Source organism: Muscardinus avellanarius (genome assembly GCF_963383645.1).
Source record: "Muscardinus avellanarius genome assembly, chromosome: 12".
NCBI lineage: Eukaryota > Metazoa > Chordata > Mammalia > Rodentia > Gliridae > Muscardinus > Muscardinus avellanarius.
Window position 1 is genome coordinate 6,039,384 of NC_137798.1, and position 21,122 is coordinate 6,060,505.

A 21,122-nucleotide genomic window follows, 5' to 3' on the forward strand; every position below is an offset into this window, starting at 1 on the left:
TGAACACTAAAAGATATTGCAAAAAGCCACCCTGATGCTGGTGCGATGAATGATTGTGATTATTATCACAAGTGAGGTTTGGAAAATTGCCATGTTTGTTATAGCAAATAAATTGCTAAGTTTTATTTAATATCTCTTTGTAGATGTTTTTCAGTGAGTTCTTATTTGATGGGTCTGGCCATATGAAATAACCCATTCTCTTTTGACAGCCTAGGCATGAACCTCTCAGCATCTTCTGTGACCTCATGGGTGTGGATTATGAGGAGATGAGTCACTGGCTCTGCCATCGGAAGCTGGCTACGGCCACAGAGACATACATAAAACCCATCTCCAAGCTGCAGGCCACGAATGCTCGCGATGCTTTGGCCAAGCACATCTACGCCAAGCTCTTTAACTGGATTGTAGATCACGTCAATCAGGCTCTCCATTCTGCCGTCAAGCAGCACTCCTTTATTGGCGTGCTGGACATTTATGGGTAAGTGTGTGGCTAACTGGTCTGCCAGAGATCACTTCTTTGTGGAGATTCTTAGCAGTTCTGAGAGGGTGTTTAATTTTGTCTCCTACTAATCAGGAGAAGAAAAACTTGCCTAGGACAAGCCAGGAGTACCTTGATGGTGGCAGTGTAATCGCATGGTACTTAAAATTTAATTAAAGCAACAACAAAGAAATCAGCTCAACACCAGACCCAGTTTATTAAACAAATGGACGAAATAAATTGGTTTTCAAAGCTCACGTGATAAATTATCACTGGATTTCTGAAGATCTAATTTCATTTGCTAGTTCTGCCTCTTTTGGAAATCCTTCTTTGACTATTAAAACCCTCTTTACATATTGTATGGTTTAATGCCTGCGTTTTCATCCCCTGGGTCAGCTTTTCAAAAGAAACCATGAGATGTCTACTCCTCTTCCTTTCTGCACATGTGGGATGCTAGGAGTCTGTGAATTCTCAGGAGCAGTGGCTTTTTTGTAATTCTCTTGTTCCTTACTTGGGAATAAATGAACCTCAAAAACTCATAGTGTTGAACTTCTGCATTCTGGGGCCTTAAAAAAAAAAACTCTGCCTTTTGGCAGATGCTTGTCTGTGTGGTATATATTCCATGTTCTTGACTTATTAACCTTTATTTTCATTGTCATGTAATGTAAAGAAAGTTGCCTGATGTTGGGGAACTCCTTATTTCCTCCTAGTGTGCACATTATGAATATTTTAAAACTGTATTCTCTTCCTTGCCTTTCTATTTTGTTTTTGGTATTACAGATTTGAAACATTTGAGATAAATAGTTTTGAACAGTTTTGTATAAATTATGCAAATGAAAAACTACAGCAACAATTCAACATGGTAAGAATTTTTTTCTTTGAATAATACCCTTCTATAACTTATTCTTTTGAATTTCTGGTTTTTGTTTAAAGCCTGGTCCATGGAATGAAGTCCTGAATTATAATGATTATATCTGAAGTTTAAAATAGCCACACAGCTGAGGAACTGAGTGAAGAAAAAGGAGGCAGCATTAGCAAAATCTTTGGTGGTCATTCCTCTGCCGGAAGTAGAGAACTCTGGGGACGTGTTGGAGGAGAGAAGCGGGATGTGTCAGGCAGTAACACGGGGTCTGAAGCCTTACGTCTCGGGTGCCCTTCAGTGTCGTGTTCTGAAGCTCTCACCACCTTAACTCTTGTGTTCTGCACTAGCAAGATGATAGAACTACACACCAGAACCCCATGTATTCTTTTTTCATCAGTCTCAGCCATTCACTGAGACAGTGACAGAGGGAATATTTTGAGGGTGGCTCTTGTGAAGCAGTAATATCAAATATCCTAGAGGATTTTCATAATGATGGGAGATTTGGACGTGCTGAAAAATGAGCCGTGGTAGATTATAATAGAGAAGGATGCAGACCTGACGGGTGAGCTTCTGGGGTTGAAATCTCACTCTGTCTTGATTGTCCAGGATGTTGAGCAAGTTAATTGGCCTTGCTGGACCTTAGCTTCCTCATCTAGAAAATGGAGAGAGGAATTGTACTTACTACAATTTTTTTGTGGTTTTATGTATTAAGTAAATCGAGATATATAAACTGCTCATTGCATGTCAGATACAGTTCTAAGTTCAGGATTGGCGGGTGATTACTAGTATTGATAAAAGAAGATATTAAAAATGAGCTGTCAAGCCAGGCATGGTGGCGCGTGCTTGTAATCCCCGTGCTTGGGAGGTGGAGACAGGAGGGTCTCGCTGGTTCTAAGCTAGCCGTGCTGGCTTCAGAGACCCTGTTTCCAAATAAAAATAGGTCTGGGAGTGTACCCTGGAGGTAGAAGGGTTTCCACAAATCCCAGTACCACCAAAAAAAAAAAAGAGCTGTCAAGCTGGGTGTGGTAGTATATGCTTGTAATTCCAGTGTTTGGGAGACTGAGAAATGAGGATCACAAGTTCAAGGCCAGTATGCAGTAACATAGCAAGGATCCTATTTCAAGATTTAAAAAAAAATCTTTTAAAGGGCTGGGTATATAGTTCAGAGGTAGAATACCCCGAGTTCAACCCCCCCAACACACACAGCCACGCAGGACTGGGGATGTGGCTCAGTGGTAGGACATGCCTGTACAAAGCTCTGGGTTAAATCCTTAGCACACAAAAGGGGGGGGGCACCTGTAGAAATTAAAAAGATATAGAAAAGAGCGGAAAGGCAGAAAAGATTCCCTTATAAACCTTATATGAAAAGAGAGGTCAAGTTTATGATGTGGTCCATGGATGATAAACAAAAATTAGAAGTTGGAAAGTATTATTGTAAATTACAAAACTAATAAAAGTCAAAAGAAAACCCAAAAGCAGTAATATTGGGAGGATAGCAAAGGAACAGTAGTGAGGTCATATATATGTGAATTTAGCCTTGTCCAATCAGAAAATAAAGTTTCAAGTTGATAAAATAGAAAGTAGCTGATAAGCATGTTCTTTAGAAATATGCCAGTAAGCATCAGAAGAAATAGCTCAAAGAATGAAAAGTTCTTACCTCTAGAAAGTCAGATTGAGGTTCAGAGGGATAGATAATTTTCTAATCCCTGACTTGAGAGGTTGAGACAGGAGGATCTCAGGTTCATGGCCAACCTCAGAAACTTAAACCTCAGAAACCTAGCAAGACCCTGTTTCCAGATTAAAAAAATAAAGGCTGGGGGTGTGGCTCAGAGGTAGACCGCCCCTGAGTTCAGTCTCTAGTACCCCTTCCAACACACACAGGCCTGGAGCGGAGCTTCTGTTGTGAGTATGGAGACTGCATATAAACAAATTCAATACTGAAAGACAGAAGTCATTGTTTTGGAAGGCGCTAATGCCATCAGTCAGGGCATGCTGCTGACTTATGGTGTCCTACTTGCCATCCCAGAGGACAGGGAAGTTGCTGATTTACATGATAAATATGCATATGGTGGCAGCATCGAGCGCCCCACCCCCTTTCTCTGCGGACTCACCATGGCCGCTGGGACCCTGCACACATATCCTGAACACTGGGGGGCCTTCAAGGCCCTCATTGCTGCTCAGTACAGTGGGGCTCAGGTCCGCGTGCTCTCCGCACCACCCCACTTCCATTTTGGCAAACCAACTGCACCCCTGAATTTCTCCACAAATTTCCTGCCGGAAAGGTTCCAGCATTTGAGGGCAATGATGGATTCTGCGTGCTTGAGAGCAACGCCATTGCCTACTATGTAGTAACGAGGAGCTGCGGGGAAGTGTGCCAGAGGCGGCCGCCCAGGTGGTGCAGGGGTGAGCTTGGCCGGCAGGGACATCCTGCCCCAGCCAGTACCTGGGTGTTCCCCACCTTGGGCATCGTGCACCACAACAAACAGGCCACCGAGAATGCAGAAGAGGAGGTGAGGCGAATTCTGGGGCTGCTGGATGCTCACTCCAAGACGAGGACTTTTCTGGTGGGTGAATGGGTGACGCTGGCTGGCATCACAGTTGTCTGCGCCCTGGTGTGGCTCTATAAGCAGGTCCTGGAGCCTTCTTTCCACCAGGCCTTTCCCAACACCAACCGCTGGTTTTCTCACCTGCATTAACCAGCCCCAGTTCCAGGCTGTCTTGGGGGAGGTGAAGCTGTGTGAGAAGATGGCCTAGTTTGATGCTAAGAAGTTTGCAGAGAGCCAGCCTAAAAAGGACATCCCATGGAAAGAGAAGGGTTCCCGGGAAGAGAAGCAGAAGCCCCAGGCTGAGAAGGAAGAAGAGAAAAAGGCGGCTGCCTCCGCTCCCGAGGAGGAGATGGACGAGTGTGAGCAGGCACGGGCTGCTGAGCCCAAGGCCAAGGACCCCTTTGCGCATCTGCCCAAGAGCATCTTTGTGTTGGATGAATTTAAGCACAAGTACTCCAATGAGGACACGCTCTCTGTGGCGCTGCCATATTTCTGGGAGCACTTTGACAAGGACGGCTGGTCCCTGTGGTTTGCTGAGTACCGCTTTCCCCAAGAGCTCACGAGTTGCAACCTCATCACTGGAATGTTTCAGTGGTTGGACAAGCTGAGGAAGAACGCCTTTGCCAGTGTCATCCTCTTTGGAACCAACAATAGCAGCTCCATCTCTGGAGTCTGGGTCTTCCGAGGCCAGCAGCTTGCCTTTCCGCTGAGTCCAGATTGGCAGATGGACTACGAGTAATACATGTGGCGGAAGCTGGACCCTCGCAGTGAGGAGACCCAGACGTTGGTTCGAGAGTACTTCTCCTGGGAAGGGACCTTCCTGCATGTGGGCAAAGCCTTCAATCAGGGCAAGATCTTCAAGTGAACACCTCTTGCCACCACCTAGCTGCCTGAGCCTGCCCTTCAAGGAGATGGGGGTCATTAAAGGAAATTGAACATTGAAAAAAATATGCATATGGGTGACCGAGGCTTATTACAACTTGGTTACATTGCAGATACTATACATGAGCCAAGAGTGACATGCCAGTAAATACAGGATAAAGTGGGAAAATCCCAGGTGTATGAGGAGTGTCTGTATAAGAGATCTCCGTGTAGCCTGGTTCCTAAGGCTTGGGGTCCTAGAAAGCATGTGTTGTCTGGTTTTCCTAGAAAAAGAGCAAGATATGAGAGAGACCCAAAGGAGACAAAAGAGACCAAAAATAACAACAGAAACCCTCGTAAGAACAAGTAATTATTATTGTCATTTATAGGTTAAGGTGCAGCTGGGTGTGAGCTGTAGGGCTAGGGAGGCCACCTGGATCAGGAGCTCTGGTGGGGTCTGAATTGCCCTTCCCGTGTGGACCAACTCTCATCTGTTTTCAAAGCTCTGAGCCCAAGCTCTTCCCCAGGGAGACCCACCCTGACCGCCATGTATCCAAACCGGAAGAAGAACGTTGCTGTTCTTTCAGTATGCAAGACCTTTCTTTGTATAGTTATAGTTTGTAATTGTGTTCCTTGTGATTATTTGATTTCTTGCCTCTCCCACTGATCCCCCAACTCCATGTCTATGCTGTTGATGATGTGCGGTGACTGACACCCAGGGTACAGTCTAGGCATATCTTTGGTTAAGCGAATGCAGATGAGAAGCAGTGGTGTGGATGTTGGCTGGAGCCTTTAGCCAAAACAGCAATGGGTTTGTAGTTCTTGTAGCTACTTGCAGCATGGGATGAAGAGCCCAGAGAAGTGCACTATAGATTCCCCGACTGAGGAGAATAATCAAGTAGATATAAAAGATCAAATGTCTTCTAATTCTGAGGCACGTGCACCTGGGCACCGCAGTCCCTTGAATTGTATTGTTACGCTCAGTGCAGTGCTCCCACTGCTCAGTAGCCTGGAGAGCATCGCTGTTCAGTGCCAGCTAAGCTATTTCTGTGTCTTACGTAGTTAACAGCCTGAAACCATACCTTAAGAAGCCAAAAATATAGAGTGCAGTTTTAGAAATATACATAACCAAAAAACCCCAAAGACTCCTCCATTTATCAGCTATTTAAATCATTCGCGTGCCTAGATTTCCTTGTTCACTAAGAATTCTATATAGCTGATGTTTCACTGTCTGGATTTTATTGACTTTTCTGTGTGTGAATACATACCTCTCCCATGAGATTATTGTTGCTGGAAACTGAACTGTCTCTAGTTATTTTGGCATCCTCTAGTATTTTATAGAATATTGTGTCTTAAGTGCATTTCTTATAATAATGATCCCATAATGGCTGCACTTTTCTTTTTCATTTCAGCATGTCTTCAAATTAGAACAAGAGGAATATATGAAGGAACAAATTCCATGGACACTCATAGATTTTTATGATAATCAGCCTTGTATTAATCTTATAGAATCTAAACTGGGCATCCTCGATTTGCTAGACGAGGAATGCAAAGTAAGTCTAATTTTCTCGGGAATCAAAAAGATGCATCAAGGTCAAAAGACAAGTGGGTTCAAGCAGGCATTTATTAGTACACCATGAGATGCCAGTGTGACGGGTGGGGTTCACTCTAACTCATTCTGTAGGGATACTAGACCCCAAGGATTCTAGTTAAAAGTGAAACAGGGAAAAATGTCTTTCTTTTTCCAGCTATTTATAGATTACGTGAAAAATTGGCATTAGATACAATTGCTACCAATTTTTATGACTGTGGTTAATTTGCATACTTTAACACTTTTTATTTAGTGTTGGAATGTACTTAAGGAAATGCAAAAATTCTGTAAAATGAACTAAATAGACAGTACTCAAAAGGAGAAATAGGGACAGGCAACAAATATATGAAAAAATGTTCAACTTCTTTAGCAATCATGGGAGTGCAGTTTATACTGAGAGTTCACATAACTGTAATTAGGATGGCAGTCATCAGAATACAGACAATAGTAAGTGCTGGTGAGGATCTGGAGATAAGATTACTTACACACTGCTAGAGTGTAAATTATACAACCACCGTGGAGATCGGAATGGAGGTTCCTCAAAGGACCAGGAAGGGAACCTCCGCCTGACACGGCCAGACCACTCCTCCGTATCTTCCCAAAACAATGAAAATCAGAAGACTATGGCATGTGAATACCTGTGTTTATAGCAGCATAATTTACAATAACCAAGTTATAGAATCAACTGAATGTCTATCAACAGACGAATGGATAAAGAAAAAGTGGCATAAACACACAGTGGAGTTTTATGCAGCCCTAAAGAAGAGCAAAATATGTTATTAAAACAGGAAAGTGCCGCGCTTGGTGGCTCACGCCTCTAATTCCCACGCTTGGGAGGCTGAGACAGGAGGATCGCGCAGGTTTGAAGCCAGCCTCAGCTGGCTTAAGAGACCCTGTTTCCAAATAAAATATAAAATAGGTCTGGGTGTGTAGCCCAGAGGTAGAAGGCCGCTAGGTTCCATCCCCAGTACCACCAAACAAAAACAAAACAAAACAAAAAAGAAAAGTAGACGAAACTAGAGGATATTATGCTTATATCAGCCAGACTCAGACAATCAAAGACTGCTTGTTTGCTCTTATATTTGGAAGCTAGAGAGAAAGTAGAAATAAAAGGGACGTCATAAAAATGAGGAGCAAGACAGTGGGCCAGTGGGAATGGACTAAGGGAGGCAGGAAGGAAGGGAACTGGGAGGCTTGGGAAGGAAACGACAGGTATCACTGGGAATCCCCCTCAGATCTGCACTTAAAGTGCACCAATAAATAATAAGGAATTGTGCAAAACATGTTTTGAATAGTAGTTCTAAATAGCCATCATCTAAAAATTAATTGTTGTATAATATATGATAAGGATGAAGTTTTAGCTCTAATATTTGAAAAATTGCAGTATGTTAGAAAAATACTAGATCCCTCTTTAGTACTGACTGAGTAATCTTAGGCAAATAACCTCTCCTTTTCCTTAATCTTTCTTTAGGTTATATGCAGTAAGTTACAACTTATCACAGGTTGCTCCTTATAAACATCCAGACTTTCTAAACATTAAGAATATATATAATGAAAAGTGCTAAGCCTCACTTGATATTAAAAAAAGAATACAAAACAAAATGGGTTAATCCACTTTTCCCCATCAAATGGGCAAGCTTAAACTTAATACCTTTCATTTGATAATACTAAATAATGAATATTGCACATGTACTCTCAGTGGAGGATAGGAATTCATACAGTCAGGTATGGTGGGGCACTCCTGTAATCCCAGTATTTGGGAGACTGAGACAGAGATTTGCAGGTTAGAGGCCAGCCTCAGAACTCAGTGAGGCTCTCAAAAACTTAGTGAGACCCTGTTTCAAAATAACAGGATAAAATAGGACTAGGGTGTAACTTAGAGATAGAATGCCCCTGCGTTCTATCCCCAGTACCAAAAAGAAAAAAAAATTTATACAGCATATGTGAGGTGAAATTTGACAACACTTATCAGAATCGTATGTACATATACCTTTTGATGTAAGAATAGAACTACTTAGACCTTAACCTATTAATATAATTATAGAAGTATCCAAGAGATATACACATATAAGAAGAAAGCTATAGCAAATTGTCTTAATAACAAAAAATTTATAATCTAGTGTCCATAAGGAAATGTTATTAATAAGAAAATGCAAGGAGTGTATATAATAATCCCATTCTTGTACATGTCTTAGAAGATAGAGATAGGAATTTGAAGGAATCAGAAAAGGAAATCACCCTCCATTTCATAACCTTGTGAATTATGTAAACACTCCACAAAAATGTCACTTTTAGCCAGGCATGGTGGCGCATGCTTGTAATCCCAGCGCTTGGGAGGCTGAGACAGGAGGATCGCACAGGTTTGAAGCCAGCCTTAGCTACTTAATGAGGCTCTCAGCAACTTAGTGAGACCCTGTTTACAAATAAAGTATAAAAAATAGGTCTGGGAGTGTAGCTCAGAGGTAGAAAAGTCCCTAGGTTTACATAATTCACAAATGTCATTTTTATTTAAAACATACATGGTAGCTATGATATTTCTTCCTCAACTCATAAGACCTTCATTGTTTTAAAAACAGATCAAATGCTGGGCATGGTGGTGCACGCTTATAATCCCTGCGCTTGGGAGGCTGAGACAGGAGGATTGCACAGGTTTGAAGCCAGCCTCAGCTACTTATTGAGGCTCTCAGCAACTTAGTGAGACCCTGTTTCCAAATAAAATATAAAAATAGGTCTGTGAGTATAGCCTGGAGGTATAAAGCCTCTGGGTTCCACCCCTAGTACCACCAAAAAAAAAAAAAAAAAAAAAAAAAAACCAGATCAAATATTTATTTGATGGTTCCTTGTTCAGGCATGTTTTCACACAAAGCTTGGGCTGGGTCATCCATAGGAAGCTCTTGGTCATGCCCTTCATTAGTGATTGGTTTTTGGCCTGCAAGAGAGAAATGTAGAAGAAATGAATTCTTAAACTGAATATAGAAGTTTTAGGTAAAGCCAAAAAAAAAAAAAAAAAGATTTCTTGGCAGCTGATGCATCAAAAATGTCTCAACATGCCTCTTATTTTCTTTCTTTTTTTTCCCCCCCTCAATGCAGATGCCTAAAGGTACAGATGACACTTGGGCCCAAAAATTGTACAACACACATTTGAACAAATGTGCACTCTTTGAAAAGCCCCGTCTATCAAACAAAGCTTTCATCATCCAACATTTTGCTGACAAAGTAAGGAAACTTTGTAACTTTTTGCTTTTTAAATATTTAAGTTAAATGAGAAGAAAAAAATCAATAGTCAAGAAGTATTATTTTATTCTTTGCTGATGGTTGCATTCTTGAGTCCTTATAGGAAAAGCAATCTCCAGTGTTGGCTTGTTGATTTTCTCTTCCTTTATCTTAAATTAAATATATATGAAATAAGTATGGGTCTACAATCTTCTGTCTATAATTATGAATTCCAGGAAGCCAGCTTTCTGGGTTCCCTTCAGGGTTTGAGGACCATCTGAGTCTGCCTTAGTCTTGGTTGGAAACCTTAGGATGACCACAAGTTCACCTAAGGATTTGAAGGATTCATGTAGAGCTCCTTGAGTGACCGATGGCAGAAGTTGCTGAGGTTTTGGAAGAGAAGTAGTCTGTTCTCAAGGAACTTCACTTTACCAAATCATGCGGTATCTCCCCAGCTTCTCCCCCCGTCCTTCAATAGCTCCTCAGTTCTTTCCCATCAGACAGCCATGTGCTCCTGCTGATGGTGGGCTAGCTTAGGAGATGCACTTGGTCAGGCTGGAAGGAGCCTCTGGGCCATCATGGGGAAGAGGACCAACTTCTCATGAGTCCGCTTTCTCATGATGTCAGAGGGACGTTTGGGCCACAGTTAATAAGCACACATTGCCGGGCGTGGTGGCGCACGCTTGTAATCCCCGCGCTTGGGAGGCGGAGACAGGAGGATCGCGCAGGTTCGAAGCCAGCCGCGCACGCTGGCTTAGGAGACCCTGTTTCCAAATGAAAATGTAAAAATAGGTTTGGAGTGTAGCCCGGAGGTAGAAGGGCTTCCAGGAACCCCAGTACCACCAAAAAAAAAAAAAAAAAATAAGCACACATTACCACTCTTTCCTTGGGAAACAATATTTGGGGAGTTTTACTGTGAGGTTAATGTACTTCTTAACCAGGAATGGTATTGATTACTTAGAAAATAAATGATGATTGTTGAGAGATAATCATATAGCCCGAACTAAGAAATGTTTTTGTTGATGATTCCTATGTTCTCAGGTGGAATACCAATGTGAAGGCTTTCTTGAAAAAAATAAAGACACGGTTTTTGAAGAACAGATTAAAGTTCTTAAGTCGAGCAAGGTAACCAGAAATAGATCTACTCCAATCTAGATATGTTCAATAACATGTTAATTACTTAAGTATTAGGTGTGTGTGTGTGTGTGTGTGTGTGTGTGTGTGTGTGTGTGTAAGTATAACTAGGCTTTGAACTCAAGGGCACTTTACCACTAAGCCCCCCCCCCCCGGCCTCTTTTAGTTTTTAGGGTTTTTTTTTTTATTCTTCAGCTAAGCAGAAGAGATGATTTATTGTACACACGTTACACTAGAGACCTGGTCCAGAATGCCAAAGGCCCAGCACAAAGGACTAAAGGGTAGTGTGTATGAGCAGGTGTCTCTCAGAGGTGATTGTGGTGATGGAAGTTGAGGTTCTTGGTAGTTTCCTTTGCCGCACAGAAGCTCTTCAGTTTAATGCAACCCCACCTATTGATCCTTATTTTAGTTTCTTGTACCTTTGGAGTCTTGTTGACGAAGTTTTTATCTGTGCCTGTGTGTTGGAGTATTGGTCCTATGCCCTATCTCTGGTCTGATTTCCAAGTCTTTGATCCATCTTGAATTGACTCTTGTGCAGGGTGAGAAAGTGGGGTTTATTTCCAGTTTCTACATATGAATAACCAGTTTTGCCAACACCATTTGTTAAGGAGGCTATCTTTTGTCCAGTGTATGTTTTTGGCCCCTTAGTAAAAAATCAATTAGCTATAAGTATGTGGATTTGTTTCTGAATCTTCTCTTCTGTTCTGTTGGTTTTATCTATTTTTGTGCCAATACCATGCTGTTTTTATTTACTGTGACTTCGTAGTATAGTTTGAAGTCAGGTATTGTGATTCCTCTTGCATGGTTTTTATTGCTGAGAAGTGTTTTTGCTATTCTGAGATTTTTATTGTTCCAAATGAATTTCAAGGCTGGTTTTTCTACCTGTGAAGAATGACCTTGGTATCTTAATGGTATTGCATTGAATCTGTGGATCACTTTTGGAAGAATGGCCTTTTGATGATATTTATTCTGCCTATCCAAGAGCATGGGAGGTTCTTCCATTTTCTGAGGTCTTCAGTTTCTTTCTTCAATATTTTATAATTTTCCTTATAGAGGTTTTTTCCTCTTTTGTTAGTTTTATTTCTAAATTTTTTTTTTTTTTTTTTTTGTGGTACTGGGGTTCCTGGAAGCCCTTCTACCTCCGGGCTCCACTCCCAGACCTATTTTAACATTTTTTTATTTGGAAACAGGGTCTCCTAAGCCAGCGCGCGCGGCTGGCTTCGAACCTGCGCGATCCTCCTGTCTCTGCCTCCCAAGCGCGGGGATTACAAGCGTGCGCCACCACACCCGGCTCTAAATATTTTATTCTTTTAGGGGATATCATGAGTAGATTTCTTTTTCAATAGATTTATATCTTCTTTATAGCCAACCTAGCTAGAATATGTTATTTTTTCCTAGCAAGGAATATATTTAATCATTATTGTTATGTATAGCAATCCGAATTGTTTTCTAAGTTACCCTTATCATTGATTTATTATACATTAATAGCAAATGAAATTATAGGATTTTGTTTCTCAGTAAAAGAACTCTCATAAGAAGATTATTTTCTGGAAATATTCTGAGCTAATTACATAAATAAATGGTAGTTATAAATGTAACTTGATTTACACAAATAATTTATTTCATTTATATGGGATATGACTCATAAAGATATGTATATATATTGAATTCCTGTGGACTAACTAGTTTGAAGTCTCTTGTTTCATAAATTTTCTTCCAACCATATTAATTAATATCTTCTACCCACTTATATAGCAGGTGTGTGTGTGTGTGTGTGTGTGTGTGTGTGTGTGTGTGTGTGTGTGTGTGTTGCTGGGGATGGAACCCAGGGTCATTTCTACCTCCAACCTACACCCACAGCCTGATTTTATTCTTTAATTTTGAAACAGGATCTCACTCTTTTGCAGGGTGTCTCACTAAGTTGCTGAGCCTGGCCGTGAACCTGTGATCCTCCTGTCTTAGGCCTCCCAAATGCTGGGATTACAAGTGTGCGCCACCATGCCCAGCTAGCAGTTCTCTTAATAGTCTTTCATAACAAGATTGAACAAAAATTGATTACAGAGTCAAAAAAGTTCTAAAACCCTTGAAAACAAATATAAAAATACTCTGAATAAGGGCAAGGTTTCTTCTGTTACTTTTCTATAACCCACCTTAAAAGCCTTTTTATTTTTGGTGGTACTTTGCATGGAACCCAGGGGCATTCTACCTCTGAGCTGCATCCGCAGCCCTATTTTTTTTTTTTTTTATATTCTTTATTTTGAAACAGAGTCTCACTGAGTTGCACAGGGCCTCACTAAGTAGCTGAGGCTGTCCGTGAAACACGATCTTCCGGTGTCAGCCTCCCAAATGCTGGGATTACAAGCGTGTGCCACCACGCCCGGCGTAATTATTTTTAACTTATAAATTTAGAGAACTTGTTCATGACAACCTCCTGGTGAGATTTTTAGTGGTGTTTTTTAGTTGGTGCTTACCATTTGAATTTCTGAGTAGATGGGTAAAGCAGGTGAGGAAACACTGGATAAATAACTTGCAAACTTGCACTGGTAATTTTCTCTACCTTATGATGAATCTTTTTGTGATACTGAAGTAATACGATACAAGTTCCATCAATTTTGCTCGTAAAGTAATTATAGTTATAACTATATATACATAACTAGTATATAGTTATAATATATTTATAGTGGCAAATTTTCTGTTTTCAAGGCTGGGTGTGGTCATTTTGATTCTCTTTTACCTTAAACATGGTGGCAGAATCCCTATTTTTTTCTTTTTTACAAAGCATTTATTTTACCTTTCTTTAATATTTTTGGCTCTTAAAACAGATATTATTTCTGGAATGTGACTTTGACAGCGATTACTCAGTTGAAAGAGTCATTACTTGGGGCATTCTACCTCTGAGCTACTCCCCCAGCCCTATTTAATTTTTTATTTGGAAAAAGGGTCACTAAGCTTTTGAGACTGTCTTTGAACCTGTGATCCCAAGTACTGGGATTCTACGTGTATGCCAGCATGCCTGGCCACGTCTCTTCTGTGAGCATTTGTTTGAGTGTGGAGTTGCAGTATAATTTCCTTTTACTCTTCCTGGCTCAGTTCAAGATGCTGCCAGAACTGTTTCAAGATGATGAGAAAGCCATCAGTCCGACCTCCGCCACCTCCTCGGGGCGAACAGCCCTCACACGTATCCCTGCCAAGGCTGCCAAAGGCAGGCCAGGCCAGGTGGTCAAAGAGCACAAGAAGACAGTGGGCCACCAGGTGAGTGGGGGCTGCTGTGCGGCCTGCCCATTGGGCCCCAGGTGAGGAGAGGCTGCGCTCCCACCCTGAAGACACCCCCCCCCCCCCACGCACACATGCTTCTCTCCACCTGCTCGGGTGCCAAGACTGCATCAGCCTTTCCAAAAATAATTTTTCTGTCTTAATTCTTCTGGCGCATATCCTCTTTCTCAGACCACTGTTGTCTTTGTTTCATTCTCCACTTGTTTGGTCTCTGAATTTGTACAGAGCATCAGTTAGCTCCTTCAGTGCAAGAAGGAGCCCGCCCCTTCCTTTGTGAGGCGCGGGAGACGTCGCACGCAGGGGCAGTGCCTAGCTTGGTGGGTTAGGAGCGGCTCTGTTCAGGCTGCCCGCTGATCAGTGTACCGTGTGTTCCCGTGTGACACCTGTACCCGGTGTGAATAGGAGCGGGGCTGAGATGGCCCAGAGCCTCCAGCCCTGATCCCGTGTCCCTTCTGGAACCAATCTCTGGCCACCCTCACCCCTTCTCCACTCACTTCTTCTTTTCTAAGACATCTACTTTTTGCAGTATCTTATAGCAAAATTCTTACTTTACATGATGAAATGGACTTAAAATTTTGAACCCAGGGTTATAGATGTTGTGACTCCTACATGACTGCGGTCCGTCACAGCTACAGCAGCCTGTATTAAGAGGGGGCGAGGGAAGGGGCGCGCAGGGCAGACGTGCTCAGCCGAGTGGGCAGGTGAGAGGTGAGAGCTGGCAGAGCTGGACCGGAAGCCCTGCTGCTTGTTTGACTCACAACCCCCTTCTTAGTTCATAGGTGGCAAAGCCACGTCCATTATTGTCAGAGGAAGAGAATTTTAATTGTCTTACATTATCTCTGACCTTTGACGACACTTTGCCTCTTCCTGCCCCTTTTCGTGCAGTTTCGAAACTCCCTCCATCTGCTGATGGAGGCCCTCAATGCCACGACTCCGCACTACGTGCGCTGCATCAAACCCAACGACTTCAAGTTCCCCTTCACGTGAGTACCGCTCAGCTGCCGAAAAGGACGCGTCCACACTGCAGAGGATTGCCGAACCAAAATAGGGGGAAGTGTTGGGGTAAATCTCCATGTCTCATGGAGGGAACTAGCAGTTAACAGAGGGTTTTGGTTCCCTTTTCAGAATATGAGAACCAATTAGCTGTTAGTCTTCTGCGGATTTCAAGTCAAGGACAAACAAGCATATCTGCTGGTTCTGTTTTCTTTTGCATTTGCCTCGGTTCAGGATCTTCTGGCCTCTTGTTAATTTGCGCAATAGTTAAAATCGGAGCTGGCTCAGGCTAACGCTGCTTTGGGAAAGGTTTACCTGCCACTTTGTACCCGTTAACGCCATCGGAGAATGTCTACTTTTGCTAACACCTCATTCTATTTCAAATACCATGTAAGAGAGGGGAATGAGTCTTTCTGGAGTATTTTTTCCTGAAAACAAATACTTCTATAATTTTGAAAGAAATAAGTTTATATTATGAAAACAATTTTCAGGAAATATAGAATGGCACAAGAATACATGAAAAAGCATCCATAATATTCAGAGAAATAATTGTTATTACCTGACATAGATCCATCTTGACTAACCAACATTCCTTTATTCCTGCTGTGTGTGTGTGTGTGTGTGTGTGTGTGTGTGTGTGTGTGTGTGTGTGTTAGAGAAAAAGAGAGAGGAGGAGAAAAAAACTAACAAAGGGAGTGTCTCTTTGTAATTGATGTTTTATTTTTGCTTTTAACTTAATAGATTGTGAACATTTTCCATTTAGTAAGTGAAGATTCACATCAGCTGGGTGTGGTGGCACAGGACTAATCCCAGGGCTTCAGGAGGCCGAGATAGGAGAATTGCAGGTTCAAGGCCAGCCTCAGCAACCTAGCTAGACCCTGTTTCAAAAAATAAAAAGGACTAAGAGTGTAACTTGGAAGTAGAATGTGACTGAGTTCAATCCTCAGCACCACACACACAAAAATTCACATCATATTTTAATGGCTACAGAGTATCCTATAATACAGATATATGCTGTCATTTTATTTTAATTATTATTGATAATAATCATAATGATTATTATTGATAATCATTATTGAATATCATTCTTCCAACAGTGCTATAATAATGTTGTGTGTGTGTTTATATGGAGGGGTACTGGGAATGCAACCCAGGGGCCTCTCCCTTCAAACTACACCCTCAACCCGATTTTATTATTTGTTTTGAAACAGGGTCTCTGGGTTACTGAGAGCCTCATTTAGTTGCTGAGGCTGTCCTTGAACCTGCGATCCTCCTGTCTTAGTCTCCCAAGTACTGAAGTTACAGGCATAATAATAATAAGCCATGCCTGGCTTATAATAATAATCTTTTGCCAAACATTTTTTACACATTTTTCCGATTATCTTCTCAGAATCATGTATTTTTAAAAGTGGAATTTTTGGATCAAAGACCAGGCACTTGATCTGTTATACATTGTATGCATGTTTTAAATATCATACTACTTCTTAAATATGTATAAATATTATGTATGACTTTAAAAATACATTTTAAAAAGACCAGGCACATAAACTCCAGGTTATAATCACACCACTCCCCGGGCTATGAGTGCCCATTTCCCTCTCCCCTGCCTTTCCCTGCCTCCGACTGGAGGGGACTGGAAGCCTGCAGGCTCTGTGTCCCCTCATCACCAAGAAGCCCTCTGTGGGGGAGGCGAGAGCAGGCAGACGCTGCGCACCCTCAGCGGGGGCCTCGCACCACAAGGCCTGTCTCCCACCAAGAGTGCACCTGGGAAGGGGGCAGGAGCAGGTGTGGACGCCTAGAGCAGGGGCGGGGCCCACCGACCCGGGAGACCTTTCTGCATCCTCTTTTGGCATCATTTTAAGTTGAAGATGTCAGTGCTTAGAGTGAAGTAAATATAAAATGTAATGCAAAATAGGAATACATAAGAATATTTTCATTGATGAACACACTGTGAGTGCTTAATATGCACACATTAAGTAGTGTTTTGAACACCAGTAATTTTTTTTTTTGTGTGTGTGGTACTGGGGTTCCTGGAAACCCTTCTATCTCTGGGCTATACTCCCAGACCTTTTTTTTTTTAATTTTTTTAGTGGTACTGGGGGTGGAACCCAGAGACTTTCTACCTCCAGGCTATACTCCCAGACCTTTTTTTTTTAATATATATTTTTTATTTGGAAACAGGGTCTCACTAAGTTGCTGAGAGCCTCACTAAGTAGCTGAGGCTGGCTTCGAACCTGTGCGATCCTTCTGTCTCCACCTCCCAAGCACGGGGATTACAAGCATGCGCCACCACGCCCGGCTGAACACCAATAATTTTTAAAAAAACAAACAAATGATACATATTTAATTTGTTCTTCCTTTTAGAGAAATCTTCAGGCTGGCTAGTCTCTATTCCAGGTATAGTGAGCTAATGATCTGAAAATTAGTCGGGCCAGTCCATGGGCAGAGTACGGAGGAATTTCATGTACTTTTCTTTTTGTAGTGTGTCCAGTGGACGCAGGAGTTTGTGGTGTGAACCTTAGGGCATATTTACAGCTCTTTATTTTGGCTTCTAATTCTGTCCCCACTTCCCTGTGGCGCTTCCCACTTCAATCACTGCTCCAGCTTTGGAATGCTTTCTTTCCTAACCTGTCCACCCGACTCTTCACAAGAGTTTGAGTCCTGAGTGGGCGAGTGGCTGGCGTGGCCCCTGAGGTGGACGGCCTCTCTCCACAGGTTTGACGAGAAGCGGGCGGTGCAGCAGCTGAGGGCGTGCGGGGTCCTGGAGACCATCCGGATCAGCGCGGCCGGCTTCCCTTCCCGGTGAGCCTGGCCGTCCAGGAGTGGGATGGGGAGGTGCCCGGCTCTGCACAGAAGCTCATGTGATTTTCTTTCCATAGATGGACTTACCAAGAATTTTTCAGCCGTTATCGTGTCCTAATGAAGCAGAAAGATGTGCTGGGTGACAGGAAGCAAACGTGCAAGAATGTCTTAGAGAAGCTGATAGTGGTGAGGAAGATTTTCACTTGCCTCTCTGAATAGATGCTAGCCGGAGGGTGTGTGCTTCTGACCTGTGAAGGCCCGGGGAACTTCTAGCTAAAATATCGCTAGTCAAGAGTCCTTGGAGGTGTTCAGGTGGAGAGGCACGGTGTCCGAGAGGCTGAGGCTCACCGTGCTAGGGTGCCGGAACTGCTGGGGGTAACGGTGGTCAGCATCATGAAACAGAATTGGAAGGCCTGGGCCCACGCTTGAGACACACTCCTTTCCAAAGTTTGCATCATCAATAAGACTTTATATAATACTTACTTATGAAAGATACCAGCCAGGTGATTTTTTGTGTGTGTGTGTGTGGTACTGGGGGTGGAACCCACAGGCTTTCTACCTCTGGGCTATACTCCCAGCCCTCTTCTTTATTTTTTTTATTTTGAAACAGGGTCTCACTAAGTTGCTGAGAGCCTCACTAAGTACCTGAGGCTGGCTTTGAACCTGTGCGATCCTCCTGTCTCAGCCTCCCAAGCGCGGGGATTACAAGCCTGCGCCACCACGCCCGGCGGTGATGTGTAATTAAAAAAAAGAAAAAAATAAGTCTTTAACTAGGTGTAGTAATTGCCTATAGGCCAAGCCACTGAGCAGGCTGAAACAGAAGATCACTAAAGCCCATGAATTTTAGGCCAGCCTGAGCAGTAGAGTCCCTTTCTATAAATAAATATAAGCAGAAAAATCAGTGAACATATGTATGTTTTCTCAAGCAGTAGTCTATTTTGACAAGTAATATATTTTAAAGATCATTATACCTTAGTGTCCATATCTAATGCTGAGTTAAATGGAACAAGAAATCAGAGGAAGGCAAGCCACGTCCAGCTATGAAAAGGAGGAACAAATCCATGGGAGAGGTGTGTTCTGAGTCAGGCCCTAAGAACGGGCAATAGTACATAAAAATGGAAAAGGACTATCTGAAGGGAGACCATTGTGTAAGAAAGTAAGAAGGTGTAAAGCCTCGGGTTTGCTCAGAAGCAGTAGTGGGGTTTCTGGTTTTAAGCCTTAAGGTTTGTGAATGGGACTGTAAAGAAACGGTTAGGACCTGCACAGAGTTACGCGTTACACAGAGCCAGGCATGCCAACCGGCGAGCTCTCAGACATGCACGAGAGTCACCTGGAGGTTTGCTAGACACAGACTTCTGGGCCCCACGCCCGGAACTTCTGATTCTTCCCTAAGAGTTTCCATTTCTAACAAGTTTCCAGGAAATGCTGATGCTGTCTGAGGACTGACTTTGAGAATTACTGGTCTAGGTCTTGGAGAATTTAAGATTCATGAAAGTTTTTTTTTAATATTTTTACTTGGATGACCTCATAATTACTAGCTATTAACTAGATGCAATTTTTCTTCTTTGGTAATATTTTTTTCTGTGAAAGAACTAAGGCTCCTTTCTTGGTCATGTTTAAAGTCTGGTGTTTGTTGAGTTTGACGAAGTCCTTTCTGCCCTGAGTACAGATAGGATCATGGAGCAGAGCTGAGGTGGTCCTGCTGGCGTCCTCCCCAGACCCCCCAGTCCTGGCCCAGGGCTTCTCAGGGAGATGGCAGAGGAGCCTATGACACTGTAGGCAGCGTTGGAGGTTGATGTGGGACAAAGGTGATTGGAACATATTTTTTTAGCTATGGTTTCTATGTCAACGTTACTGAATAGTTTTAGATTTTTTTAGATATGCTTAAAAGATTTTTGACTTTCTAATTTCCTGTATAAGATAGGAAATGTCTGCTTATAGTGAAAAGTGCTTTTGTCTGTGTTTATGTAGTATTTCAAATCAGTGATGATTATTGTACATAAATTCTACTTCTTGATATGAGAATGGTTAATAATTTCCATGCTTCCAGATAAGGTGAATCACCAAAAATAGCATACATAACCTCAATTTTACTTTTGTAAAGTCAGAAGTCAATGAGCAATATAAACGATTGTATTTTTGTGAAAAGAATTTTCGACTTATGGAAGGATTTTGAACACGTAAAGTTTTTTGTTTGTTGTGTATTGTTGATGAAGCCCAGAGATAACCATTTAGAAACTTAACTCTTAAGATGAGTCCTCAGGATCTTGGTTTTGCTTTCTCATTTTTATTTCGTGTGCCTTATTTCCTGCCTTATTCTTCACTCTGGTGTTTTTGTCCCTTCAGCCTGCTCATGGAATATACAGCCTGATGTAATGCTCACAGCCGGGGTCACTCAGAGGGAGTGTCAACATCTCCATTTCCTTGAGATGTTTAAAACACAAACAAGCAAATAATAGCTGCCTATAACCCACAGCCAAGTTTTGGGCCTCAGATAATAATTCCAGGTAGAATAATTCTGGAAAATAACTCTTAAACTACAATTTTCCTTAAAATACCTTCTATTTGCTCAACTTGCATAGGATCAAAAATCTGGCTCCATTAGTTAATTTTGACATAGCCCAAGTTTTAGCTAATAGACTCATCCCTTTGCTGATTCTGCTTTTAGACATTTTTTTCTCTTAAGTTTCTTTTACATGGTCATTATTTCTGAGAATACAATTTCTTCCTAGGACAAGGACAAATACCAGTTTGGTAAATCAAAGATCTTTTTCCGTGCGGGTCAAGTGGCCTATCTAGAAAAATTGAGGGCAGACAAGCTGAGGGCTGCCTGCATCCGAATCCAGAAGACCATCCGAGGATGGCTGCTGAGGAAGAAGTACCTACGCATGCGGAAGGCAGCGGTCACTGTGCAGAGATATGTGCGGGGGTACCAGGCTCGATGGTAGGTCTCCTTGGGACCTGTCCATTCTCACTCATGAGCCCCTAAGTCTAGGTTGCCTCTTCAACCCATGATCCAGCCTCAAACAGGTTCAAGTGGTTGCCCTATCTGAAAAGTCGCATATCACCCCTTCTCAGTTTCAAGGGATAATAAACTAACTCATAGGACTATTAAATAGGATAAAATTTCACTTAGTCTTATGAATAATTCTGATTCATCCTCAAAAAATTAAAAATTACTAGCTACTCAGGTCCTCAACATTTTTTATATTTTATACTTTCATGTAGTGTTTGAAGAAACCGTATATAAATTAAAATAGTCATGAATATGAACTAGTTAATAATTTCATTGAGCAGCTTTTAAGAACACTTAACTGAAAAGATCTGGAAAAGAATTTTACTTCAATGTGACTACCTATTAGGACAATTTTA

The 21,122-nt window shown here is 42.1% G+C and overlaps 1 protein-coding gene and 1 pseudogene across 2 annotated transcripts in view; both read left to right on the plus strand.

Annotated features, from left to right (window-relative positions):
- The window catches only part of MYO5A (myosin VA), a gene marked incomplete at both ends in the record, with an annotated part of 127,810 nt that overhangs the window by 44,229 nt on the left and 62,459 nt on the right, over positions 1-21,122 (plus strand). The window contains 10 exons of the mRNA XM_080707005.1: positions 210-475; positions 1,256-1,337; positions 6,157-6,297; positions 9,426-9,551; positions 10,590-10,673; positions 13,773-13,934; positions 14,841-14,938; positions 17,664-17,750; positions 17,828-17,936; positions 20,483-20,694. Of these exons, the coding sequence (XP_080563131.1) occupies positions 210-475; positions 1,256-1,337; positions 6,157-6,297; positions 9,426-9,551; positions 10,590-10,673; positions 13,773-13,934; positions 14,841-14,938; positions 17,664-17,750; positions 17,828-17,936; positions 20,483-20,694 (1,367 nt within the window). The remainder of the gene's footprint in view (positions 1-209; positions 476-1,255; positions 1,338-6,156; positions 6,298-9,425; positions 9,552-10,589; positions 10,674-13,772; positions 13,935-14,840; positions 14,939-17,663; positions 17,751-17,827; positions 17,937-20,482; positions 20,695-21,122) is intronic.
- LOC308271192 (elongation factor 1-gamma-like) lies at positions 3,414-4,748 on the plus strand (annotated as a pseudogene). Its single transcript has one exon. The product of its transcript is annotated as an elongation factor 1-gamma-like (transcript).